This window comes from Aotus nancymaae, unplaced genomic scaffold (genome assembly GCF_030222135.1).
Source record: "Aotus nancymaae isolate 86718 unplaced genomic scaffold, 86718_ANA_hifiasm-v0.15.2.pri h1tg000058l, whole genome shotgun sequence".
Taxonomy (NCBI): Eukaryota; Metazoa; Chordata; class Mammalia; order Primates; family Aotidae; genus Aotus; species Aotus nancymaae.
Genome location: NW_026988472.1, coordinates 6,349,401 through 6,376,440, shown reverse-complemented (window position 1 = coordinate 6,376,440; position 27,040 = coordinate 6,349,401). Strand labels below are relative to the sequence as shown.

Below are 27,040 nucleotides of genomic sequence, written 5' to 3'. Positions count from 1 at the left end.
TGGGACAGGGTAGACAGACTCTATGCTGAAAGAAAACCTGGCTCTACTCTTTAGTCCAATCACTTTATCACCCTGGGTTTTGGCTCTCTTCTCAGTAAAACAGGAAGACGATAGAATCTGGGCAATTTGTAACTGTTCTCAGAATTTCTGTACCCTCAAAATTACACAAAAGCAAAGGGTACTAGGGGGGTGAAGCTGCCTCAGCAGTCTCATCATGGGGCTCTTACAGGTGCCCAGCATGGAGAAGAAAGGAGGCATTGCTGCTACCTTCTCTTTTCCCTTCATTAAGTACCACTATGTGCCAGGCAGTGGGGATGCGGAGACAAGTCCAGCCTTGCTCTCAAACAACTGAGCAGAGGAAAACAGATGATAACCCAGGGTTATCTGTGTTATGACAGAGGGAGCATGGAGACTGTGCTATAGGGACATGGAGGAATCTGATTCAGCTTGGGAATTCAGAAAAGGATTCCAGAAAGAAGCACTAAGTGGAAGCTTTCAGAAAGAGAGAATGCTTTACTCTTGCTATTACCTATTTGTTTACAAAGGGTATAACCCAGATGGCGGGCTCCATTCAGCAGCAGCTTGAGAACAGTGTCCCGGGTCCCAGAGTCCCCCCGGGAGAGCTGCAGTAGCACATTGGCTGCATCCTCTAGGCCTTCTTCAGAACAAGAGTGGGATGTCAACACCTTAGAAAAAGAAGGCAGGAGTGAGCCCCAGCCTGAGAATGAAATCATTATCCATCCTGCTTATCCTTTCTCCCCAGTCTTAGTACGTCAGAAGAGCTTGGACTCACCTCTACAGAGAGCTGCAGCTGGTTTTCAGTGAGGCCAGAGGACACCATCTTCAAGTCTGTACTGCTGCTGCCCCCATCACCCACCTTCGCTGGAGATTTGCTGCCCTTAGTAGTAGCAGAAACTTTGAGGAAACAGACAGAACACTGTAAGCCTCTGTGACACTCACAAGCCAGGGACTAAGTGACAAAACCAAGGAGTCACGGAATTGTCCAGGGCTTCACAATGGGAAAGCACTGAAAAGGAAAACCCACTCACCGAAGGCAAATCTAAGTGACATGGGATGCTAAAGGCTTTATATTTTTTATTAGAGACAGGGTCTTGCTCTGTCGCCCAGGCTAGAATGCAGTGGCACGATCACGTCTCATCATAAACTCAAACAGGACTGTAACTTCTAAGCTGATCAAGAACCCTAGGCATTTCTTCCAACTATTCCCTTACCATCACGGCCCCCTCTATTCTTTAAAACCTACTTCTTCATATAGTTCTTACTGTGGCAGGGCTCATTCCCTTTATTTCCAGAGATGATCTGGTTACTCTGAATCATGCTGTATCCTGCCTGCCCTTGAACTATTTCCCATGAGAACTGGCTCCCCCTCAATAAAACTGGAAAGGCTGGGAGGTCCTTGAGGACGGGATTTTCTCTCCTCCTTTTGGTGCCTAGCCTAGGGAGGCCACATTCAGTGAATGCCTGCTGGCCTTCAAAGGAGTGTGTGTGTGAGAGGCAGCAGGGAGGGACGGAGACAGAGACAGACAGACAGGGAGGGAGGGAGGATGGGAGAGAGAGAGTGAGCGAGACAACTGGGACAGATGAGGGTGAGAATGAATACTTTCGGCTCTCACAAACCCAAACCAAGCTGATTACTATCACTGAGGGAAGACTACCTGGACTGGGGAGGGGGTGGGGTGGGTGCCACAGTATATACCCCACAGCTCCCAGCCTACATCCACACTTACTTGAAACAGTAGTGGTAGCAGTCGTGGGGGTAGTCACTGTGGTCGAAGCAGCTACGGCATTGGTGGAAATAGCCGTGGCAGCAACCAGGGCTGGAGCAGAAGTGACAGGGGTGGGTGCAGTAGGGGGTGTGGGAGTGGTTGAGGTGGCAGTGGTGGTGGTGGTCGATGTGGTTGAGGTGACAGTAGTGGTAGAGGAAGCACCACTGCCAGAATTAGCCTGTGCTTCCGACACCTTGTTTTCTGGGAGAGCAATTGAGATGAGAGAAAGGAGTCTGAGGAGTTTCTCAGTTAAGAGAGAGCTCCGGCGGATAACTGGGTGGGACAACATGTTCATGAGCTGCCCCAGTGGAGAGGCCTCAAGGCTGTATGGAGAGGTTTCCCCCTCACCACCAGCGCTCACTGGCACTGACTTCACGGAGTTCTTGCCTTTTCGGCTGACATTCATGTTGTCCAGTTTTACCAGTAAGTCCCAGAAGTCTGTGCAAATGCCACTGCTGGAGGACTGTGAGGAGCATGGGCTACAGGCCTTACTGCCCCTTTCCCGATCACTCTCACAGTTTGTTTCTTTGGTCCGTTGCTGTGTGAAGTGGCTGGGAAATACCTGCCGGGAAAAGGAGGACAGGCTTGGTCTAGGATGTCTTCACAGAGGATGCGCTTTCCTCACAGGGAAAACACAACCGGTTCCCAGACTCTCCTTTCGACAACTCTGGTAAACACTGGGGGAGATGTCATATAAGAGTTTTATCCAACAGACAGTAAAGCAGCCTAGAGAAATGAACGAGGGCTTTGTAGCAATACAGACTCACGAGCAAACTTTTCCTGAGCCTTAGTCTCTGCACTTATAAAATGGAGAGGATAACTACACTTCCTTGCCAAGTTGTTGGAGATTAAATGACATGATGTATTTTGCACAGTGCCTGGCACAAGGCAGGCCTTTGATAGATGGCAGCAATGCTTATTATTGAAAGAACACTAAATTCTAGGTCCAGCTCCATCACTTTCTAATCATATGACAAAATGAATAAAATGTGATGAATCCCAGCGTCTTCCTCTGTAAAACAGGAATCATATAGCCCAGTTGTTTTGATGAATAAGACAATATATAAAAACGGTAAAGAGTAAAGAAAAACCCCACAAATATATTGGACAACCCTCCAGAAACAATACAGGGCTCAACACTGAAAATAACAGCAAAAAGACATGTTAGCCTGCTTAATGTTCAACTTTTCCACCCAGGCTCTTGCCGCCACCCTTCTTCCATCCCCAGGAGTTGGGTTCAAAACCCTCACCTTGGCCAATTGAATGAGTGTGTCCAAAACGTGTCTGCAGACAACAGGAGCAGCCTGGGGGTGGATGTGGACGGTGGAGCCACCACTTGCATGCTTCTCAGTATGTTTACGTCCCCCTGAACGCTGGATCTGGAATATATTAGTCCTGCAGCCTAGGGCTGCATCCATGGATACTGAGAGCCAGGAAAGCTGGTTGGAGCTCTTTGATTCCATCTTGTGTAGCAGGTCCAGGGGACGGTTCTCATGGCTATTTGACCCACAGCTCTTGCTCGACTTTTTGCCCTTTTCCTCACTTGTAGTGAGTTTGGGTGTTTCAATGCATAGCTCACTCTCACTGCTGCGCTGTAAGATGGAGAGCAGGCTGCGGATGACCCAGTGGCGGGTCTGGGCATGGTAGCAAAGATTTCTCAGTACTCGGTGTAGACGGCTAGTATTGAGCTTTGGCTCATCCACAAAAAGTAGGACCAGGAGACAAGAAAGGGCTTCGTGGTCTAGAAGGAGCCGTCCTCGGAGGCGGAGGAGAGTATCTACATTACTGCCAGAAGGCCTGGAAACAGAACATGGTTTTTGGGTAACACTTCAGTGGGTAGATCTTTGGGATGAGGCATAAAAATGGGGGAGGAAAATGAGCTGGGTATCTCCAAGGAGGCTTGAGAAAGGAGGGTGTCCAGTTCAAGGGCTCTTCATAGTTAACCGTTGCCCTCTTGGGTGTCTACTATGTACCAGGCACTTTACAATGAATGGAATATCCTTTCAGGGCTGCTGTACAGCTTAGACAATCACCCCTCCCCACTTTTTTTTGAGATGGAGTCTTGTTCTGTTGCCCAGGATGGAGTGCAGTGGCACAATCTTGGCTCACTGCAACCTCCACCCCGCCAGGGATCAAGCAGTTGTCGTGCTTCAGCCTCCCAAGTAGCTGGGATTACAAGTGTGCACCACCACACCTGGCTAATTTTTGTATTTTTAGTAGAGATGGGGTTTCATGATGTTGCCTAGGTTGGTCTTGAACTCCTGGCCTTAAGTGATCCACCTGCCTCGGCCTCCCAAAGTGCTGGGATTACGACAGACATGAGCCACCATGCCTGGCCGAGAACCACCCATTTTTGAGATGATGAACAAGAGGCTCAAACAGGTTAAGTGACTTGCCCTACATCACACGACAACTGAGAAGACAGCAGAGATTCCAGCCCAGGTCTCTATCATCCACAGATTGGTAAAATCTGACTATACCTAAGTCTAGGAGACAATGCTGGTTTCTGCCTTCTCTAGACTACCAGGGGTGTGTGCCAGCCTTACAGGAACCGATAACTCTCTTCACATTTTGGCATGTTGGGTGCACTCTGTTTTAGCCTGGCTAACTAACTCCTCTATACTTCCCTAGCCTAGGTGTTACAAACTGAAGGCAGGTGGTTAGTTGTTTTACTATTTGCATGGGAGACAACCGGTGTTCCTTCTTGTTAAAACCATATTTAACAACTCTTGCTGCCAGCCTGCTTTTGTGATTGTGGTCTTCAATAGCATGACTAACCAAAAGGTGTAGTTTTCTGAATGGGGAATCCAAAGATCTGGCTCTCTCACTTATTCAAGGAAATGGCCTAGAGAGACTATCCATCCTACCTCTCAGGATTTCAGCTTTTCCACCTGTAAAACCAAGGGAGCTGGACTAGTAGACTTGAATGGTGATATGGTAAGGTAAAAACAGACAAAGGTACCTGTTATGGCTGCTGCTACCCCCCATCTGGAAGGTGCCACCTCTCTGCACAGCAAGGCGAGTATACTGGACCCCACGGTTGCCACTCAGGCGACTGGTGAAAGCTGGAAGGAAAGAGAAAAAAAAACCCTGAGATTGTGGAGGGGGTGTAAACTGGATATAGGTAATACAAAGGTAAGAAAATACAGCCTCATCTGGCTAAAGCTTTCCAGAGCCCTCCCACTTGCCTCCCTCTGTACCCGGGCTTCGGAGAATAGCAGAGAGAGCAGAGGTGCTACTGTGCCCAAACAGACGCTCATGCATGAGCTGTCGCTGCCGGGCTTCCTGCTCCCGTCTCAGGGCTTGAGCCTCGGCTGCAATGTCAGGTGGCATCACAGCTAACACACTGTCCTCCATGTCCTCTAGGACACTACGGCGCAGGTCTGAGGGCAGAGTCTGGATGAACGTCACAGGGTCCATAGGGGTGTCTGAGCTGGCATTTTGTGCCAGTTCTCGTCGCTGCTGCTCAGCTCTCTGCTGTGCCAGCACCTATGGAGCAGAAAAAGCCAATGAGGGCATTTCTCCTGCCAGGCGGCCTGGCCCCACCACCTTCCCGCTCACATACTTCCTCCTGAATGGCTGGAGGCAGGGCAGCCAGAAACTCAGGGCTCACTTCAGTCACACCAGGATTCCCCACCACTGCAGGAGCTGAGCTATTTGTGGAGGGGGCAGTCCGGGTTGGTGGACGAATGCCTAGCTGGTTCTGTAGAACTTCCCGACGGATGTCATCAGGCAGGGCAGCCAGAAAAGAGGGGTCCACGCCTTCAGGGAGACTGATACCTGAGGGGAGATGTAACATGTAAAGGGATTCATGCCTTATTAATTTTTTGAGACAGGGTCTTGCTCTGTTGCCTAGGCTGGAGTGTAGTGGTGCAACCCTTGGCTCACTGCAGCATTGAGCTCCTGGGCTCAAGTCCTCCTGCCTCAACCTCTTGAGTAGCTGGCACTACAGGCATGCACCAAAATGCCTGGCTAATTTACATATGTATTTTTGTAGAGACAGGGTCTCCCTATGTTGCCCAGGCTGGTCTTAAATTCTTGGTTTTTAGTGATCCTCTGGCCTCGGCCTCCCAAAGTGTCACGATTACAGGCATGAGCCACTTGGCCCAGCCTCTCACACCTCTATCGGTGCCTAATATGTACTTGGAGAAAAGAAACCTATGTCACTGCTTGAGGGAAACCAGTGTGTTTCCCACTGCTTGCAAAAGACATGGGACACAGAGAAGGCCCACCCCACCTTCCCTGGGCTCAGAATAGCTCTTGTTATGTGCTAGACTGCATGCACTGTTACTTACCCTTTATAAATAACCCACCACGCAGATATCATCAACCCCTGGGTATCATTCATGATCACAGAAATTAAATAATGACCCTAGGTTGTAAAAGGTAGAAGTGGCAGAGTGGGGGAATTTGAGCGAGCCAAGATCAGTTTGACTCCTAAGTCTGGACCCATTTCATTATGCCATACCAGCACCCCCCTTATTGCCAGTCCTCCTACATACATGTCCTCCATCTGAATGGAACTGTTTCGCTGGAGGGCATTTCCATGCCAAGGGTTACTAGAAGCCAAAACAATCCCAGGATGACCTGAGCATACACTGAGCTCACCTGCAAGGGGATCTTCTTCTTCACTGCTTGTTGAAGGCAACGGCTCTTCTAGGATTCCTCGGGAATCTGCTCCAGAAATGGCCACGGCAGAATCTCTGGTGGAAGAGCTCTCAGAGGATGCAGGGGGAGAGCTGAGGGAAATCATGCTCAGGTTGTTGTCTGTATTATGTCTTCTTATTTGTAAAACACTGCTATCCCTTTCTCACAGAAACCAGGTTTATCTCCCCAGCATAACAAGCATCTCCATTAGTTGACAAGTATGAAATGTGGCTTGAAAGACCCTCCAATATATCCTACCCTTCTTTTGCCCACACATGCTTACCTGTCCTCAGGTGGCTGGGAAGATTCCCCTGACCCATCACTCCTGCCCTGTACTTCTGTCACAGCTGGTGGGGCATCCCCAGGAGTGGAGCTGCCTGCTCTGGGCTGCTCAGAACTGCCAGCTGCTGAGGTGTCACCCACAGCCTCCTCTAGTGTACAGGAAGCCAGGCTACTGGTATCCATAGGAGAGCCTTCTAGTTGACTGCTGACAGCCGTCAGTGCATCAGAATCCTCAGCTCTCTCTGGGGAAAGAGAGGCTAGGAGGAAGTCATAGGGAGAGGTTAGGTTTCTATCTGGAATTGGGGCAAAATGACAAAGTCTTTGATAGGTTGCTTCCTTAAGGGCATCTCAGCTCAGACTTCTCACTTCTCCCTTGCTGTTCCTCTCTCAATCTCACCTGCTTTTTAAGGTTCAGCTCAAGCCCTTTCTATCAATTGTTGGAACATTTACTGTGTTCCAGACATGCTTGTGAAGCATATCCCCTAGGCAACTCAGGTAAGTGATCATTTAACTTTGATTTCAGGTGCATACCCTGTGGTTATCTAAATAAACAAGGTTTCGGCCCGGTGCGGGGTGGCTCATGCCTGTGATCCCAGCACTTTGAGAGGCCGAGGTGGGTGGATCACCTGAGGTCAGGAGTTCCAGACAAGCCTGGCCAACATGGCAAAACCTCATCTCTACTAAAAATACAAAAATCAGCTGGGCGTGGTGGTGTGTGCCTGTAGTCCCAGTTACTTGGGAGGCTGAGGCAGGAGAATTGCTTAAACCTGGGAGGCAGAGGTTGCAGTGAGCCAAGACCACGCCACTGCACTCCAGCCTGGATGACAGAGCAAGACTCTTTCTAAAAAATAACAATAATAAAATAAATAAACAAGGTTCCTTGAAAGAAAAAACTGACACCTTAAGGTCTCACAAGGAAGATGGTAAAGAGCAAGGATGGCAAGCAGGTGTCAATTTACCCTGTTGAAATACTGCTGAGAAGACTTTTGAGGCTCCATTTCAAACCAGTGAGAAATAGTGCCATGAGATCAACAGTGTCTGCCAGGAGAATGGGAGAGTTTTAAGTGTGGGGTGACATGCTTGCCATCCTGGAAACTGTGGAAGGAGAATAAGCTTTGAAGTCAGACAGATCTGGATTTTAATCCCAGTTCAACTACTTACAGAGTGACCTGGGCTAATTATTTCACTACTTCTTCTTCTTCTTTTTTTAAAAAAACAGGGTTTCACCATGTTGGCCAGGCTGGTCTTGAACTCCTAACCTCAGGTGATCCACCCGCCTTGGTCTCTCAAAGTGCTGAGATTACAGACGTGAGCCACCATGCCCGGCCTTAATTATTTCACTTCTGAGTTTCAGTCTACTTATGTAAATAACACTATCGATTTTGGAGAGCTTTTTTTTTTTTTTTTTTTTAAATAAATAGAGATGGGGGTCTCACTATGTTGCCCAGACTGGTCTCAAACTCCTGAGCTCAAACGATCCCCCTGCCTCGGCCTTCCAAAGTGCTGGGATTATGAGCCACCATGCTCAGCTGGAGAGTTATTTTCAAAGAAGTTACATAATGAGCCTGGCGTGATAGCCCAGGAACAGATTAAGTGCCTCAATAAAAAGTTGGTATCATCACCAGTATCGTTAGACATTAAACTATCACCATGTTTAGGACCTCAACTTCACCTAAGAAAGCAAATGTGCAAAATGAGATATTATTTGAGAACTTGAGCTCCTACTATTTCTCTCAAGCAAGAAAGCAAAGAGAGGCTACAAAGACATACTTTCTTCCCTCTTGTTCCATCCTCCCCAAACGCCGAAATGTTACTCACTTATAGTGGGAGCTGGGGATAACTCCATTTGAGTTGTTTCTGCTTCCCCACTTGGCCTTGTGGGACCCAATTCCTCTGGCTCTACAGGCATCAATAGCTGTGTAGAGCTGCCCCCTTCTCCAGCTGGGGACTGCAGCTCCTGAGGAACCTCTCCCAAAGCTGGTGGGGTTGGGAGTGTTGGTTGCTGTTGTGAGGATTGCAGAGTGCCAAGGGTGTCCTTGGACTCAGATGTAGCTGCATCAGTTGAAGATGGGGTTGTTGGGTAGCTGTCAGGCATAGGCGTCCCATCTTTCTCGGAAAGAACAATAACAGTGGTTAAGAGGCAACCAGCCAATGATGAGGGGAGTCACCCCAATCAGCAAATGTGGCCTGACAAGTTTCCCACCCCCACAACAAATTGCTCCAAGGAGTATCTCTGGTCTGGTATACCAAGGATGAAGGCTAAGGCGCAGTGCTCTCTCTGTCCCAAGAATGCAAAAACTGGATATCTGACTCTGTGGATCCTAAGAATAAAATCCTTTCTGTGCCCCCCAGGTGGAAGGGGGAAGATTTCAGGTCATATAGGGTGAGGCTAAATGTCTCTGTAGGTACACAGAAAATCTACCTACGAAAAGCCTATTGATCCTCCCACTTCATCTATTTGGAGCAAGAAATAGTCAGAATTTCATTCAAAACTCTTTTTGTTTGGAGACAGGGTCTCACTGTTGCCCAGGCTGGAGTGTGGTGGCACAATCATGGCTCACTGCGGCCTTGATCTCCTGGGCTCAGGTGATCCTCCCACCTCAGCCTCCCATGTAGCAAAGACTACAGGCATGCGCACCACACCTGGCTAATTTTTGTATTTTTAGTAAAGACAGGGTTTCGCCATGTTGCTCAGGCTGGTCTCGAACTCCTGAGCTCAAGCGATTTACCTGCCTTGGCCTCCCAAAGTGCTGGGATTACAGGCATGAGCCACCGTGTCCAGTCTTTCAAAACCTTTTATTTTTTTTTTTGAGAGACAGAGTCTTGCTCTGTTGCCCAGGCTGGAGTGCAGTGGCATATTCTCAGCTCACTGAAGCCTCTGCCTCCTGGATTCAAGTAATTCTCCTGCCTCAGCCTCCTGAGTAGCTGGGACTACAGGCACGTGTCACCACGTCTGGCTAATTTTTGTATTTTGAGTAGAGACAGGGTTTCGCCATGTTAGTCAAGCTAGTCTTGAACTCCTGACCTCAGGTGATCCACCTGCCTTGGCCTCCCAAAAGTGCTGGGATTACAGGTGTGAGCCACTGCGCCCGGCCCAAAACTCTTAAAGTATGCTTTCCATTCCCTTGTGCACATTCCTGTTCTATTACCAAATGCAGTCATTACACAGTTGAAGAATAGCAAAATGTTTGAGTTCATGCCCAAAGGTAAAATAATCAATTATATGCTCCAATCAATGAAAGACAAGTCACTCTATAATGACAGCTGCCTCACCCTAAACACTATCTGTCCCCTTCCACCTCTGTTTTCTTCCAGTCCTAATTATCCAAGGAACATCTACAACTTTGTCTGATGAAGGAAACACTGCTAAGACTAAGTGTGAATATGCCACACACCAGGGAAAGTAGTAAGTTGTATAGTTATCTTCTAATTGGGGCCTAATATCCCTACCCCACAACAATACAACTTACTACCTCACCCTGGCATAAGCAGAATCCTCTACTAAGGGCAGGAGGCAAAAGGCCATTTTACCTGGTGACAGACCCTTTTAAAGACCTTTTGCTAGATTAAGGGCACCAAGGCATCTACCCTCCTTCACTGCTTTAAAAAATATTGTGCAGGTTTTGGTACACTCATTTTCCAACTCAAGTGCCAAAGGAGACAGGTGTGGGGAGGCAGAAAAATGTTCTGAGGAAATATGGGTGGGGGAGACATATGATATCACATGGACCAGTTGTTACAATCACAAAATGGCTATTGACCATTGTTTAGAAGATCAGAGGGAATAGGAAGCATATGGCAGTCACAGCGCTTAGCCCACAGAGCTACCACACTATCCAAGACAATGTTCCTAGATTTTTAGATTCCATGGACCAATAAAATTTAATTAAAAAAAGAACAAAAAGTAGAGACTAACGTAGGGGTTACCAACTTTTAGTTTAGCCATGTAAGAAAAAAACATCCAAAACAACATTGTCTAATAAAATTATTTTGATACCACAGAATTAGGAAGACTATAATCTCTAAATACAAAAACAACCTTTTAAATGGAATAAATTCAGCTTTATGAAAAATGCATTAAAGCTCCTTGATTTTGTTCATTTCCATGGAGGACTGGCATTTGAGAACCACTGTCACCAGTTATTCTCATGAAATGCCACACCACGGTGGTCATCAAAGGACCAACCACTTCAAAGATGTACATGAACATGCCGTTTCAGAAGACAGAGTTGCAGCCAGGAAATGAACAAGACACATGACCTCATTACCCATGTCAGAATGAAGTAGATCATAACCAGAACAAGAACCTGCACAGAGCCAGTCGGAGAAGAAGTGTATCACCGTGGGAAAGACAGTAGACTGTATAGTTATCTCCAAGATGGGGTATGACCCTAAAACTATACAATCTACTACCTCATCCCACAGAGCACCAGTGTCCATCTTCAGCCTATGTGGGCTGGCTACTCGAACGATCAGGAGAAAAAGCAACCAATTGGTTAGTAAGAAAGGAGAAAGGGAAGGAGAGTTACCTGAGAGATTCTGTTCAGTGGAGTCATTTGTCTTAGATGCAGTACACTGCAAAGAGAAGGGATAGATCAATGTGGGACTTTGCAAGCACCTAAGATAGAGGTCAACTGTAATAGTCACCATCCTCCACCTAAACTATCTAGGAGTTCAGTGATTTAATGGAGAATGCTTTGGCCATGTGACCAAAGGAAGATAATCATTTCACTGTGCAAATGTATTTCCAATTTCTCTATACATACTCAGGTTCAAGAATGGCTTGGGGGCAAGGGAGAAACTGCAGGGGTGGGGGAAATAAACCTGGAAGGAAAGAATAATAAAACCCCCTTAGGGCTGGGCACGATCATGATCATTCTAGCAATAATTTATTGGTTTCACCTACATATTTTTCCCTTCCTTGGGCTTATTTTTTATTTTGTCCACTCTAGCCTTTTCAGTCATATTGCTAGGTTCGCTTATTTTCCATCCGTTATCATATGTCGGAAACAATGTTACTGTTTATTAGGTAAAAAGTTCTATATAAAAATATTTGTTAGCTCGAGCTTGTTATTTTAACTGAACACTTCACTACCCTAATGATTCCATAACTGCTGAGTGGGGTATACTAAAGTCTTTCACTCAGGTTTTATCATTTGTTTGTATTTCTATCAGCTTCTCCCCTTTCATATCAAGTGATACAGTGTTATGTATAAATTCTATCAGCTTTTACTCAGACTTTAAAAGACTGCTGCCTGAGGTCCCAGAAGTTTCAGAAAAAAAGTGGGTCGCTTCCTTCTAAACCAAAACTATATTAGTGATTTTATACGTGAGCCCTAGAAAATGACATGTGGTGATGGAGTTCAGAGTACAAACATTTTCTCTGATCTGACACCTAGGCTGATCGTATTCAAATGATCGAATGGGGTCATCTCAGTAAGCTTCCCCACACTGGCAGTCCACTGACAGAAATGGAAATGAGTGACCAAAAGCATAGGTCTTGATGCTGACCAAGAGCATCAGACAAGGTTACTCTCCCTGTCCTATGCTGTCCTTGGTGGCAGAAGACTATGCAGTGTGACTGTTGAGTGAGAAGCCATTCCAGTTCCAACTCCACAGTTTTCCCCAGTGAGACACTGGACATATCTCCTCTCTAGCTTTGAATTCTTTCCCCTACAAACCAGTTGAACATATGGTGAATCTGAAATGAAAAACTTCCCAGGTTCAACATGAACATCCTAGGATTCCTGGCGCCATGTGCATACCAAAACGACATTATGGCACATAGTCAAAGATGAATCCTCCCAGCCCTTGGGAATCACCTGTGCACTCTGATCCCTGTTCTCCTTATCTTCTTTGCCTTTATCAGTTATCTTTGTTTCTTCCTCAGCCAGTTGTTTCCTGCGCTTCTCTCGCCTTTCTTCCAGCTCCTCATCCCTCAGGAATTCCAGGTGATTGACAATGGGCACTTTAACCACTGTTTCAAAGAGGCAAAAATCAAAGGCTGCTCGGTGGGGTCAGGGAGGAAGCCAAGAGGCAGAGCTTGTAGCCATGGAGAGGCTGGAAACAACCCTCCACATGCTTGTCCTAGCCCTGGAAGGCTCAATACTGCCCTGATAACCAAGCTGTCACGCACCTGAAACACAGTCATGCATACTCTCAGCATCAAGAACTTTGCATTCTTCTGTCCAGCGGGTCAGGGCTGTAGGGATGCTGGACAAGGTTCCTGTTGGAACAAAGGGGAATGAGATTCTTGGCCTTGTCAAGCATTAACTGATCCACCAATCCACAAATTTCAGTATTTCTTTAACAGGACCCAAGGTCTACCACAATGTTGAGCACATTAACAAGTACCTAGAGACTATAAAGCTTTTGTTGCCCATGGCTAAGGTCACTGAGTGGTTCTGGCTCCTATAAGATGGGGGTTTTCTCTAGGGCAGACACTGTCCTGCTTTTCCTCAGCAGGGAAAAGGTAGAATCGGACAAATTCTACCCTCCCTTTCACCACACAAACTTGCCTGCTTGGCTGGTAGCTGTGCTCTGATCATGGAAAAAGTCATCCAGCAGCTCATCATCAGAACGGGCGATGATGTGGACGTCATCATTGCCTACCAGGAGGCGGGCCCGACCCCGGCTTTGTAGTGGAAGGCTGCTGCTCAGCTGAAGGATGTCAGCAGCAGCTGAGGGACCAAGCAACCTGTAGGGTAATAGTGGGTACCACGATCACTGTTAAGTCCAGAGGTGCCCTGAAACCTGTTACCGTGAGATCCTCTTCATGCATCCTCTGCACACAAGTTACTTTTCTGAATCCCACCCTGGTTTTTACTTAAGTTGTATATTATGCCACAGTTCCTGGCACCTAGTGGGTGTCAATAAGCTTCTACGTGCCAGGCACTGTGTCAGGTTACACTGCCTCCACTATACCCTCTCTGTTGTCTGTACACCAACCATTACAACACTTACGTATCTTTCTTTTACTTCTTAAGTTTGTTTTTCTCACTAAACTGTTCTGTCTATATCTAAAGTGTTAAGTGCTTGGCATGAGACACTTAATAACTGCTAAATACATGTGCAGAACTGTTGACATAATTTGGTATTCCCCAAAAGGCTGCACATGTAATCCACAAAGAAATGGGACAGATGCCTTATTTGTGTGTGTGACAAGAACATTAAGTGATGGACTATTTCCCCCAAGGTTAAGACAACACTGAAGCATAGCGAAAATTCTTTTAAGAGCTCCGATGAATCCAACAGATCTCTGTAACTCACCTCTGGAGTATAAGAGGAGGGTTGGGCTGGCGATTCCCAGGGTAGTGAACATGAATGGTGTGTCCAGTATTGGCTGTCAGCTGCCTTAGGGTCCTCTGACTGCGCCCAATGCCCTGGGTGAGACGAGTTGTTGAAGAGCCACTGCCCAGTGTCAGAGAACTGTGATCTGCATGGCGCACCATCAGTGGATGGGTGGTAGGGATATTTCCTGGGGATGGGGGGATGTCTGCTGCAAGGACAATATGCAAAAGGATCAGTGCCAAAAAGAAATTTCTTCCATCTTTGTTCAAGCAGAACCATGTCTCCTGGGCCTTACTTCCTCACACGGAAACCTGAGCTTTGTCCTTTCTCCCTCATTCCCACACCTAATCTACAATCACTGACACTACCATAGCTTATGCCATCATCTCTCGCCTAGATACTACAACAGCCTCCTAACTGATAGTACCTTCTCCCAATCCATTTTTCACACTACAGTCACAGTGATGCTTCTAGGCTCCTCAGATACATGCTGCTCCCTCTACCTTGAAGACTCCTCTCCCACTTCTTTACCCGCTCTTCTGTTCTTGGCCTAAGATGTCACTTTCTCTGTGAAGCCTGACTTCTACAGATTGGGTTAGATAACTCTTTACCTCTGTGCTTTCTTACCATCTGCAATGTAATGCCTGCTTAGTTATAATTCCTAATAGACCCCTCCTATGAGGGATGAGGACTATTTTCTTCTTTACTGCTGTATCCCTGGTACCTAGGATACAGTAGGAACTCCTCAAATATTGTTCAATTTGCTGAATGGACAGAGGCTTAACTCTAAGGAAAATGGATGAAAATCACAAAAATGCAAAGAGAATCATAAATGTTATCTTAAAAGTTATCTAATCCAACCCATTTTTTTTTTCTCAAACTTTTCATTTACAGGTGACAAACTGAGGCTCAAAGAGGTAAGAGATTAATTGGCCAAGATAACAGACCAGAACAGTTCAGTGTTTTCTGCTACATCATGCTTGTGATTTAAGGTCAAGACCTGCCCTATCAAGACAGCTTGATTCTAAGAACTCGATTCTAACTTGACGCTAAAAGGGAACTTTGACGCTGATGGGGGAGGAGGGAAGAGATTCACTCGTTCTCCCGAAAAGATGCATCCTTGATGAATAGAGTGAATATATTCAAATCTGCTCCCTAATGCCAAGCTCAAAGGTGATCATTCAAACCCTCAAGATCTCGTGTTATGGACATAAGGATTATTGATTGCCCTGCCACAGTGGTGTGCACATGGGTGCCTGATGCAGTCAGCCTTGGTCTCGTTTTTTTAAATCAAGCAAATCATCAAGTTGTCCAGGCTCTAAAATGACTGCCTATTTACTGAGGTGAAGGGAACAAAAGCAGCCTCTCACTATTCCTTCTCCTAAGTATATACTAATGAGAGAGATGGATTTAGACATCTCTTGCCCCAGGAAGTCAGCATAGGAAAAGAAGTGCTGTCTGTATCAGATCAGTTTGGTCCACTGCTTGGCTTACCCTAGAAAAGGGTATAAGAATCAAGAGAGAAAACCCAGCTGAACCCCTGTATCTTACTAGCACTGGAGAACATGTTGTCAAACTCAATGATGAGATCATCCTCCCGGTCAAAGCGCTCAAATCGGACCAAGGGAGAAGCGTTCATATCAGGATAATCCTCATCCAATTCCATCTCAGAGCCATCGTCGTCATCGTCTTCATCTCCCTCTTCACCTTCATCATCCTCCTTAAGGGAAAATAGGAGATGGAGAATTGCTGGAGGTAAGGGTTTTCGGAAGCCTGGTGCCATGGCCACATGTGCACATGAGGGAGGGAGACGCTGAGGCTAGTAACCCAGGCTGTTGGTTTTCTGCAGCTCTTTGTTCCCATGGAAGAGGTCATCTGAACCAACCCAAACACAGTCCCCCCTCACCTGATCATCTTCCTCATCTTCCTCCTCCTCCTCCTCTTCATCCTGACTATCATCCTCATCCTCGTTACTGCCACTGCTGTCCTCTTCCTGAGTGTGCTCCTCCTCATCCTCAGGGTCCAGGATATTCATGGAATCTAAAACAAAGGGAGCACATTGGAGGACTAAACTGAATAGCTAGAAAACAGACTACTGTGCAGGCCAGCAGACTAAGTGGGAAGGCGATGGGATATCTGACTCTACGAGAGGAAGAACCAGATCTGGGGTGATGTACAGACTTAGTGAGCCAGCCCAGATTTCCTGAGAGTGCCAATCAATGCATCAACACACTGAGCAGGGTGGCTGAATGTGGAGGCTGGCTAGAGGGTGGTGCTCAAGGAGTCATGGTCTAGGACCTGGCCAAGTCTGCTGGTGCCCCCTTGCATTTCCAGTCCTACTTTGCTACTGACTATATCCTGTTGGCAAGAGGGAATCTGGAGCGATGATAGCAGGTGGGTGAGAAGAAAGCGAACCAAGTAAGACGTGACAAACTTTGGGCAAGCAGTAGTAATATGTTATTTGAAAAACTGGCTGAGGATAAAGTGGATGGTGTATGTCAGCGCATGCAGACAGATGCTTCCTTATTCTGCACATGTGGGCAGCTGCCTCCAGGAAAACCCTAGTATAGTGTCTGTCAGGCGTGCAGGGCAAGAAGGGAGGCCTTTCTGGCCTCGGCACTCTCACCTTCTCGGTTGGCCTGCAAGGTGGAAGCTTGGCTGAGGTTGGAAGGAGCTTCATCCATCAGCACGTCCTCTTGTGATTCATCCTCTCCACTTCTGCTCACTGAAGGTTACAGAGCAGAGCCTTCACTGAACAACAGAGGACTTCCCTTTCCAGACTGGGTGTGCCTAAAGTAGTTATGTATACCTAGCAGATATCCACTTTTTTTTTTTGATGAGGGAGAAGACCTGGATTGTCTGCTGTCAGCTAGCTAGGTGAGCTTGGCCAGTCATTTTACCTGTCTGAGTCTCAGTTTCCTCATCTGTAAAATGGGATGATCACATCTGCCCTGCCAATCCCATTAATTGTGAACCACAGAGGATAGTGGGTGTGAAAAAGCTTTGTAAAACTTAAGAATACATGTCTACTTCCATTTATCCTTTGATTTCCTTGATCAACAAAGTAAGAAGAAGTAATACATACACCCTCAGAGCCAGGTGATAGTAGGGTACCTTTGCCATTTCCCTGCTGAGATTTATAAAGGGCCACCCTCAGGGAATGATCACTCTTTTTACACTACGGAGACTCAGAGGCAGAAAGCCCCTGGACTTCACTGAAGAACTGAAAGGAAATGCTTTCTCACCCTACAGCCTGCTCTAGGCCTCCATGAATAAACATTCTTTTAATGTGCTTGATGTATCCTCTATATCGATGGCCACTCCCACCACCTCCCCCACACAGGCAACACTTCAGACTGCCACAGGCCTGTAGATGTCTTGTGAATTTCTCATCTGTAAAACCATCAACATCAAGACAAGCAGCAATCTAGGCTGGCTATGAGCCCTCAGGCAGAGCTGAGCAAGCAGATGATGAGAAAAAGGGTCCTCCCAAGAGAGACTGAGGCAAAGGAAGAGGCTATACTCAGTTCTGGGGCTCTCACCTATAATTGTACTGTTCCCAGATCCGCCATCCCTCTCAAGCAACTCATCTATCAGGTCCTCCAGCTCATTCTCAACCTGGAGAGAAATAGAACATATATATGGATGCACACAAGTCTATCATTGTGCTAGCACCGAAACCCTAAAAAAAGCCAGCAAAGGAGCATACATTTCTAGGATAATATGTGACAGAGGGTATTACATGAAACCACACACTTGGTGCTATTAGCACAGAAACCACCATGTGCTGCCAATCCACACTCAGACCATCCTTCAAATGGGTCCATCCCAGTTATCTGATACTGGGTTAGTCTTTATACTGTCCAGGAAGACATATAGATCTCTTTAAAGCCAGCAGCTTAGGACTACAGGTTCAATTTCTTACCCAATGCTATGAGCTCCATAAATTACAATGCTTTCTTTAGGGTCTTTAGAAGACTGCTGTTTTAATGCCCTAGCAACAGCTGGTGCTACTGGCATAAGGTAGTATTAAGGAGCTTCCATTAATGACCAGAGCCAAGTAAATCAAAGACCTTGGGCCCAATGGTCTCAGGCCAGCTTTCTACTTCAACATTTCACTTGTGCCTAAGTTTTCTGGTTGGGATCTGTATCATTTCATAGTACATGGCACCCTGGCCCTGCCCCCACCCCTCTTTTAATGCAATTCAAACACATTTACTGAGCATCTACTAAGCATATCATCCATGCTCCTCTGCAAAGCAGCCAGCATTGAGGCAAAGATCTAAAGTACTCACCCACCCACACCACCTGGCAAGGGTTTGGTTCAGCGCCGCAACAGGAGAATGCTGGGTGATCTGCCTCCCTACCTGCATCTCTTGTGAACTGAGCACCTCAGGCTGCCCAGCAATCACCACTGAGTCGGTTTCAGCCTCCCCATCCATGATATCCCCATCTGCCACCTCTGTCTGAGTGACATCATGATCCTCCTCCTGTACTTCTGCTTCCCCAGGCTCGCCTGAAACAATCAACCAACCAGCAAAATAATCAAAGAGTGCCTATGTACTGGGCACCACGAGGCAAACGCAAAGACAGTAAGGTCCCTTCCTTGGGCAAGTTTACAAGTTCTCAGAGAATAAACGAATGGGTGACAAAGGAAAAGACAAGGCTACGTGTGAGGATAGCCAAATAAGGCTGCATTTTGAAGGAATTCTTTGTGGGGCAGATTCCCACACCACTATGACAGATCTCTGGAAGGCCAGCAAGTTCCCAGGGAAACAACACCAAGCCAGAACAATGGTGATACCAGGCCCATAAAGCAACTACTCCCACCCCTCCAGCTCTCCAGTCCATTGGCTCTGATTTCCTACCTGGGTCCTGCTGGTTGCTGTTGGAATCTTGAGCGGCTCCTTGGGCATCCTGCTCAGACTTGTTCTTGCTAGATGCACTCTTGCTGCCAAAAAGACTACTGGGCTGGTTCACAATCCGGGAAAGTGTTTCCAAAGGCTTCAGAGCAGCATTGACTGTGTTGGCCATGTTGGGACTGAGATAAGGGAAGATAAAGAGACTGAGCACAGAAATACTACATGTCTATCTTCTAAGTGATACTAAGCTTCTAACAATGGAATCTACTAAGAGAAAGGGGGCATAAGGTCACACAACTAACATTCTACTTTTGTTTAGAGAAAAAAAATCTGAATTAAATGTCTTCAAGGAACCCACCCTAAAAGCAAGAGTTAAATCAATGCCATATTTCATGGGGCTGTGGAAAGCACATGAGGAACAAATTCTTGATTGAAAGTCAGAATGTATTCTTGATGACCACATGCAAGCAAGCCACTTCTCAGATGTACTCAGGCTTTTTTTTTTGCTCTTGTTACCTCTGCCTCCCGGGTTCAAGAGAGTCTCCTGCCTCAGCCTTCAGAGTAGCTGGGATTACAGGTGCCTGCCACCACGCCAGGCTAATTTTTGTATTTTTAGTAGAGACAGGGTTTCACCACATTGGCCAGGCTGGTCTTGAACTCCGGACCTCAGGCAGTCCGCCAGCCTCGGCCTCCTAAAGTGCTGGGATTACAGGCGTGAGCTACCACGCCCGGCTTTTTTTTTTTTTCCAGACCATCAGCATTTAGTCCCCAAATCCTAAGAACTCAAAGGAACATGATAAAAGAATTTTTTTTTTTTTTTAAAGACAGGGTCTCACTGTGTTACCCAGGCTGGAGTGCAGTGGCATGATCTTGGCTCACTGCAACCTCCACCTCCCAGGCTCAAGTGATCCTCCCACCTCAGCCTCCCAAACAGCTGGGACAACAGGCGTGAGCCACCATGCCCAGCTAATTTTTGTATTTTTTTGTAGAGATGGGATTTCGCCATGTTGCTCATGCTGGTCTCGAACTTGTGAGCTCAGGCAACCTGCCTGCCTCAGCCTTCCAAAGTGTTGGGATTACAGGCGTGAGCCACCAGGCCTGGCCTGACTTAAAACTTAATTCACAGTTTTAAGTCCTGTGAATTTGAAATATTACTCTGTAGGGCTTCCTTCCTAGAGTTCAACAAAAGTACAGTAGGGCTGCAGTTGGAGGAGTAGTGTGATTTTTAAGTGTAATAACATGTGTGAGACCAACTAGGCACCCACTAAAACCAGAGCAGCTCTGCTTTTATCTGCTTTATTTGTGCATTTATGTGTGAGTGTATATATATGCCCACTAGTAGCAAGATAGCAGTCTCTGATACCTTATCACACTAAAAGTAACCAAGACACGTCATAACAAGTGATCCCAGGAATAGGGCAAGGAAGGTACAAGGTAAGCCTAGTACATCTCATTGTGCCAAAAAACTTTCAAAAATTAATAGGGCAGACGGGCGTGATGGCTCACACTTGTAATCCCACCATTGTGGGAGGCCGAGATGGGAGGATTGCTTGAGCACAGTCTGAGTAACACAGTGAGTATCAAAAAGAATAATGATACTAATAGAATTTTCATTACAAAGTGGAAATCTAACAGAAACCTCCCTCCTACCTCAGCCTCCCAAGTATCTGGGACTACAGGCACATGCCACCACGCTCCGTTAATTATTGTATTTTTTGCAGAGACAGGGTCCCACCATGTTGCCCAGGATGGACTCGAACTTCTAGGCTCAAGTGATCCACCAGCCTCAGCTGTGATCAAATTTAGCTTCACCAAAAATGGGACCAAGTGGTATTTACCTGTCCTCTGACATGATGTGAGAAGGGCAAATATCACCTATGTAGTATTTTTGCCAAAAATGTTTAACCTGATCCTAACCATTAAGGGAGCAATTACATAAATGTAGACTGTGAGATGTTCTATAAGACATCAAGCCTGGATTCATCAAAGCAGGAGAATGTCATAAAAAAAGAAAAGAAATTTGACAACCAAATGCAACATGTGATGCTCACTGAGTCCTGGATCAAAACACTCTCCCCCAGAGTATAAAGACATAATTGAAATAACTGAGAGCATGTGAATATAAAATATATATATTATTGGTAAATTTTTTTGATATGGCAACGGAACTGTAGCCATTGTTTTGTTCTTAGGAGACTTAAGAACATATGATTAAATACTTAGAAGTAAAGTTTTACACTATTTCCAACTAATTTCAAATGATTCAGCTTCTGAAAGGAAAGGGAGGGAAGAAATAAAGCAAAATGTTCAGCAATGGTTAATCTAGGTAGACACATGGCATTCATTACAGTACTGTGAGTTTGACATTTATAAATGTTTCAAAAAATTGATAGGTTTGTAGCAAAAGGACAATTTAGTCATCTTGAAGGGGCCACATAGGTCAAAGGTATAATAATTTGAGCATGAAAAAGTGACTACAGTGATACAAATAAATTCAATCACTGGTTTAAAAACAAACAAAAAAAATCAATGAAAAGTTGAGTCCATAATACTAAAAAACAGAAAGCCAGAAAAAAAACCTACATTTGAACCTCAAATGTAAATAGAAAAAAATTAAGTTTTTATACTGCCCTTTTAAAAAAAATTTTTTTTTTATTGCATTTTAGGTTGTGGATGTGATTTGCTGCCTTCCTCCCCATCACCTATATCTGGCATTTCTCCCCATGCTATCTCTCCCCAACTCCCCACCCCCTGCGCTTCCCTCCCCTATATCCCCTAGACAGACCCCAGTGTGTGATGCTCCCCTCCCTGTGTCCATGTGTTCTCATTGTTCAACATCTGCCTATGAGTGAGAACATGCGGTGTTTGGTTTCCAGGTTCATCCATGTCCCTACTAAGGACTATACTGCCTTTCTAATAGAAATATTTCAGCACAACCAGACATTCCCTCTGGGGCTAACACAGAAAAATGCCAGTTAATAATGTAGAAGGAATGAGGAATTAGAAAGCTGTTATTCATAACCCTGAAAGAAATTAATCGACCCAGGGAAGAATTATCAACTGACGTTAAGGCTATTATTTAGGTATATGATTGACATCGTGGACATTTGTACAGTGCCGAAGTAACAACATAGTTGACTTTCTAAAATATAACAGCACAGTGACAATTATCATGGGAGACCTGTCTCCCATGACACAATATGAGCTATACATCACCTAAGCTACACATCTTAAGCCCAAAATGTTTAAACTGCTTCAATAAGCCTCTCAATCCTCTAGCTCTAACTAGAAGCTTATAGAAAATAACAGGAAGTAAAGGATCAAGTCCAAGGAAGCAACAGAACCAAACTTAGAAGGCAAAATATGGTTGCTTCAACAAGCTAGAATCATGAACAACAAAAACGCTTAATTACAGATCGGGCATTAGGTAGGATGAAATTTATTTTCACAGCAAGGTAGAGACCAGTAACTGAAAATAAAAACAACAAAGGCTCAAATTTCCCCCACCACAATAGCATGTGTTGTATAATATCATTTTAGTAAAAAATACATTATTTATGCATGCAAAGAAAAACATTGAATGATAACCAATAAGGTAATCATAGTATCTGGGTGGCAGGAATATAGTGTCTACTTTCTTATTTTTACTCATCTGTATATCTTATAAATATATTCTTCTAATAAGTGGTTACTTTTAATTAAAGTGCGGGGGGGAAGCTTGAAAAAAAATCACTCTTATAGTTCAACTCTTGAGTTTATAGCAAATGAGAGACAAGTGCTAAAAGCCACAATAAGACTTAGGTCTCCCACTTATACCCAAAGTTTTCCCCCCACACCAGCTACTTCCACATCATTCATCTAATGAGGCTGAAGAGAAGGAAAAGCCTGGGGCTGGGGCATCATTTTACCTGGACAGGTCTAAGCTGTGAGGTACTCTGGCCAGGTCATTAACCAGTCCCTTCTTCAGGAAGAGCCGAATGATGTTGTTCATGCCATTGTGCTGGGTCTTAGCTGTGGCACTACTGTAGAAGCTGGAGGTGGAGGGGCAGGACTCCATGATAGTACTGATGATACACATCACTGCCTGAAGCCTGGGAGAGAAGTTTGGACATCTCTATCATATGAATATAGCCATTTCTCAGGCCAAGTCTTCACTAAATAGCCCCAGAAAACCCTCCTGTAACTTTTGTGCTTCCTTCTGGAAATAACATCTAAATAAACAGGTGAGCACACACTCCCTAGGTGATAGCATTCATTTTCTCTTTTCTTTTGTAGACAGGGTCTTGCTCTGTAGCCCAGGCTGGAGTGCAGTGGCACAACCTTGGCTCACTGAAACCTCCGCCTCCTAGGATGAAGCGACACTCCCACCTCAGCCTCCCAAGTAGCTGGGACGACGGGTACACGCCACTATGCCTGGCTAATTTTTTGTAGAGAAGGGGTTTTGTCATGTTGCCCAGGCTGGTCTTCAATTCCTACTCTTGGGCTCAAGTAATCCAACGGCCTCGGGCTCCCAAAGTGATGGGATTATGGGCGTGAGCCACCATGCCCAGTCCCCATTTTCTTTAAATAAAATTTTAAAAATAAGATCAAATAACCTGCTCAACTTCCTTGAAGACCCTAAAAATACAATGAACATTTCCCTTTGTTTTCTCTAGGTTTACACACTTCCTCTAATGGTCATCATTACTTTGGGTATTTTCAAACACCGGAACTATTTGAGAAGACCAGAGTGTATGATGCCAATATGACAAGAAGTTTTGTTGAAGTGCGAAACCACCCATGGACTAAAAAGAGTAAGGGAATGTTTTGGTTATTAGCCATAGGTCAGGTATGAATTTTACCTGGCATGTTTCTCTGTACTCTCAGCCATAGCCAGTGCCCGTCCCAGGGCTGCTTTTACTTCATTCACTAGGGCCACCTGGGCATCTGTGCCGCTCCCTGCAGCAGCCAGGCTTGCGAGGAATAGGCGAGCCAGGGCAGGGGTGTCCTTGTCTTCTGCATTCTGGGTATGTGGTAGCAGGTGGTCCAGAACAAAAGCTAGCACACTGCAATCCTGAAAAGTTATGAATCACGGCAATTACTTACAAGCACAATTATGCCAAAGCATTTGCACAGGACCAAAGGTACACACACAAATAGTATTTCCTTAAGTTATCCAATGAGTGATTATTAGGTCCACTTTTTAGATGAAGAAGCCAAGGCTCAAAGATACAAGCAAGTAAGGAGCAAACCCAGATTTTAGAAAACTTCCAAACCCCACCCATTTCCCACTACACAGCTTATAACACTGTCATGTAGATGTCACTTGGTGTTTTTTTAAAAACATTTCTTAAAACATTATTTTTATTAAAATGTTTTTTAAAGAGATGAGGTCTTGCTATATTGCCCAGGGCAGAGTACAGTGGCTACTTACAGGCATGATCACAGCACACCACAGCCTCAAACTCCTGAGCGTTTATTTCCACACCTCAGCCTCCTACAGGCACATGCTACTTCACCTATCTTAAAATATTTTTACATGTAATATTTAATAGCACTACTCACAGCAAATCAGCCCCCTAAAAAAGTGGCTTGCATGAAAGAATTTAGTCAAGGGCTGAGGATTCAAACCTTTATTCCTAATTAAGTGCTATAATTATTTACTGATAACTACACAATGTGCCCAGCACTTTGTGCTGTAATAGAAGCTGGCGAGAGCTGAGCAAGAGACAGCAAAGTCACAGAAACTAATATGCAAAAATATTTAATGCAAGGTTATCTAAAATAACAAAAAAGGATCAACAGGGGAAGAAAATTAAGTCAGACTGTTCATTTTTCTCTAACTATAATTTCTGCCTAATCCCTTATCTTAGAAAGAAACAAATTCTGTTGTCATTCAAGCAAATTTTAGATGAAAACATACTGAACACTTTATTTAGAACTATATAGATGACAGCTGCACAACACTGTGAATGTGCTAAATGCCACTCAGCAGCACACTATAAAATGGCTGATTTTATGAAAATTTTACCTCAAGAAAGAAAATGCATTGAAGAATTCAAGAGTCTGGGAAACTGAATAAAGTGACCTTGTTAAAATAAAACTATAAGAAATAACAATTCATTTCCCAGTAGTGAATGCATACAAAGTTAACACCGTTTTCAGAATAACCATGTAGAAAGGACTTAGCTTTGGAATCAGAGCCCTGGCTTCCAAGTTTAGCTCTGCTACTCTCCAGTAAGGTCCCAGGCAAGTTACTTACCTCTTTGAGACTTCTCTCCTCTATTAAAGAGAGCAGTATCAACAACCTTGCAGTGTGGAGGTGAGGATTAACAATAGTATTTATAAAGCACTTACCAGTACCCAGTCCTGGTAGGTCACTGGACATATGTTAGGCAGATACCTAATAAATTTGTAATTAAACGTCTTAATCCACAGGTTATGCTATTATACATTATGAATACAACTGGCATAAATGAGTTAAATGCTTTGGAATAAAGCCTGGCTAGGTGTGATGGCTCATGCCTGTAATCCTAGTACTTTGAGAGGCTGAGCGGGGAGGATCACTTGAAGCCAGGAATTTGAGACCAGCCTGGGCAACATAGCAAGACCTCATCTCTACAAAAAATAAAATTAGCTGGGTGTGGTAGCACGTGCCTGTAGGTCCCAGCTACTTGAGAGGCTAAGGTGGGAGGATCATTTGAGCCTAGGAGTTCAAGGCTGTAGTGAGCTGTGATCGTATCACTGCATTCTAGCTTGGGAGACAAAGTGAGACTCCATCTCTTAAAAAAAAGGAAGCCTATTTATATATTTATAGGACCTATGTCCAGAATATATAAAAAATCTCAATAAGAAAATTGGATAAAAGACTTGAACAGACACTTCCCAAAAGAGAATAATCAAATGGCCAATAAAGACATGGAAAAAATGGTCAAGAAGGAAATGTAAATTTTAACTATAATGCAATACCACTACAAATCTATTAAAATAGGTAAAATAAAAAAACACCAACTGCTGACAAGGAGATAAAACAATCAGAACTCCCATATGCTGCTGGTAATAATGTAAACTGACCTGGTCACTCTGAAAAACTTTTGGCATTATTTGTTAAAGCTGAACTAGTTAGTATACTCTAGAGCTCAGCAATTCTTACTCTTAGGTATATACTACCCAACAGAAGTTGGGTAGTTGACCAACTTATATATGTTCATAAGGATGCTCACAGCAGCACTATTTGAGATAGCTCCAAAGGGAAAACTACCCAAATGTTTATTAGCAGTAGAATGGGTAAAAGATGTATTTGTTTTTGTATATGGTATATTCCACAGTGGAATTTTATACAGATGAAAATAAACTAAACCTGCATACAAAATGAATCTTGCAAGCGTGTTAAGCAAAAGAAGCCGGGTACAAAAGAGGGTACATTCTGTGAGACTTCATTTATATGAACTACAAAACCAAGTTATGGCACTAGAACTCAAGATAATGGTTATCTTGAGTGAAGGTGAAATGATTAGGAGGAGATGTGCTGAAGAACAAGGAGGGCAGCTTCTAGGGAGCTTGTAATGCTTTATTTAACTTGGGTAGTCGTTACTGAGGAAAAACAGACTTCACTTAGGATTTGTGTATTTTTCTATGTATATTAAACTTGGATTAAAGTAAGAATAGCTTTAAAAATGGCAGTTGTTTTCAAAGACTGCAACACTAGTGCCCCTACACACTGTCAGACCCTCTGCCACTTACTAACTATAAAATTACAATGTGATCTAGAAAATAAGGCACCCTTATGGGGAAAAAATCTCTGGGCACCCATTTTACATATGTGGGAACATGATATAGTTTCTCAAAGTGCTCCACTCACTTAAAAAATCTAACCTGAAGATAATTCCGCATCAGAACACTTCATTCTTTTCCACAGCTCTACTGATGAACATTTAAGGCTTTTCCTATATTTTTATTACCAATACTGCTACCACATCTGGTGTCTTTGCACATGTGTGAGTACATCTGGAAGATAAACACCTATATTCTTATTTATATGGTTTATTCAACTGCCCTTTAGACACTTTTACTTAGATGTCCCACAGATACCTCTCAAAACTCCACATTTTCTCTTCAAACCTCCCCGCCCATTTTCTTGTTAGATGCCAACCCATGAAAGGAATAAAAAACTCCCACCAATGAAGAAAACAT

At 44.7% G+C, this 27,040-nt stretch overlaps 1 protein-coding gene across 10 annotated transcripts in view; it reads right to left on the bottom strand.

Annotated features, from left to right (window-relative positions):
• Positions 1–27,040, bottom strand: part of HUWE1 (HECT, UBA and WWE domain containing E3 ubiquitin protein ligase 1) — a 160,459-nt gene that overhangs the window by 14,299 nt on the left and 119,120 nt on the right. For 7 of the 10 annotated variants that reach the window (XM_064364329.1, XM_012471722.3, XM_012471723.3 and 4 more), the window contains exons 47-69: positions 23,710–23,921; positions 22,777–22,959; positions 18,875–19,047; positions 18,374–18,522; positions 17,549–17,624; positions 16,633–16,731; positions 15,913–16,046; positions 15,558–15,726; positions 13,986–14,214; positions 13,235–13,413; positions 12,853–12,942; positions 12,539–12,693; positions 11,246–11,291; positions 8,535–8,822; positions 6,718–6,973; positions 6,396–6,526; positions 5,353–5,567; positions 4,988–5,276; positions 4,750–4,852; positions 3,038–3,584; positions 1,749–2,349; positions 794–915; positions 530–686 (exon numbers count right to left, since the gene is read on the bottom strand). In XM_064364329.1, coding sequence (XP_064220399.1) covers positions 530–686; positions 794–915; positions 1,749–2,349; positions 3,038–3,584; positions 4,750–4,852; positions 4,988–5,276; positions 5,353–5,567; positions 6,396–6,526; positions 6,718–6,973; positions 8,535–8,822; positions 11,246–11,291; positions 12,539–12,693; positions 12,853–12,942; positions 13,235–13,413; positions 13,986–14,214; positions 15,558–15,726; positions 15,913–16,046; positions 16,633–16,731; positions 17,549–17,624; positions 18,374–18,522; positions 18,875–19,047; positions 22,777–22,959; positions 23,710–23,921 — 4,603 coding nt within the window. The remainder of the gene's footprint in view (positions 1–529; positions 687–793; positions 916–1,748; positions 2,350–3,037; positions 3,585–4,749; positions 4,853–4,987; positions 5,277–5,352; positions 5,568–6,395; positions 6,527–6,717; positions 6,974–8,534; positions 8,823–11,245; positions 11,292–12,538; positions 12,694–12,852; positions 12,943–13,234; positions 13,414–13,985; positions 14,215–15,557; positions 15,727–15,912; positions 16,047–16,632; positions 16,732–17,548; positions 17,625–18,373; positions 18,523–18,874; positions 19,048–22,776; positions 22,960–23,709; positions 23,922–27,040) is intronic. The other 3 variants (XM_012471732.3, XM_021671549.2, XM_012471730.3) reach the window with 2 other exon arrangements.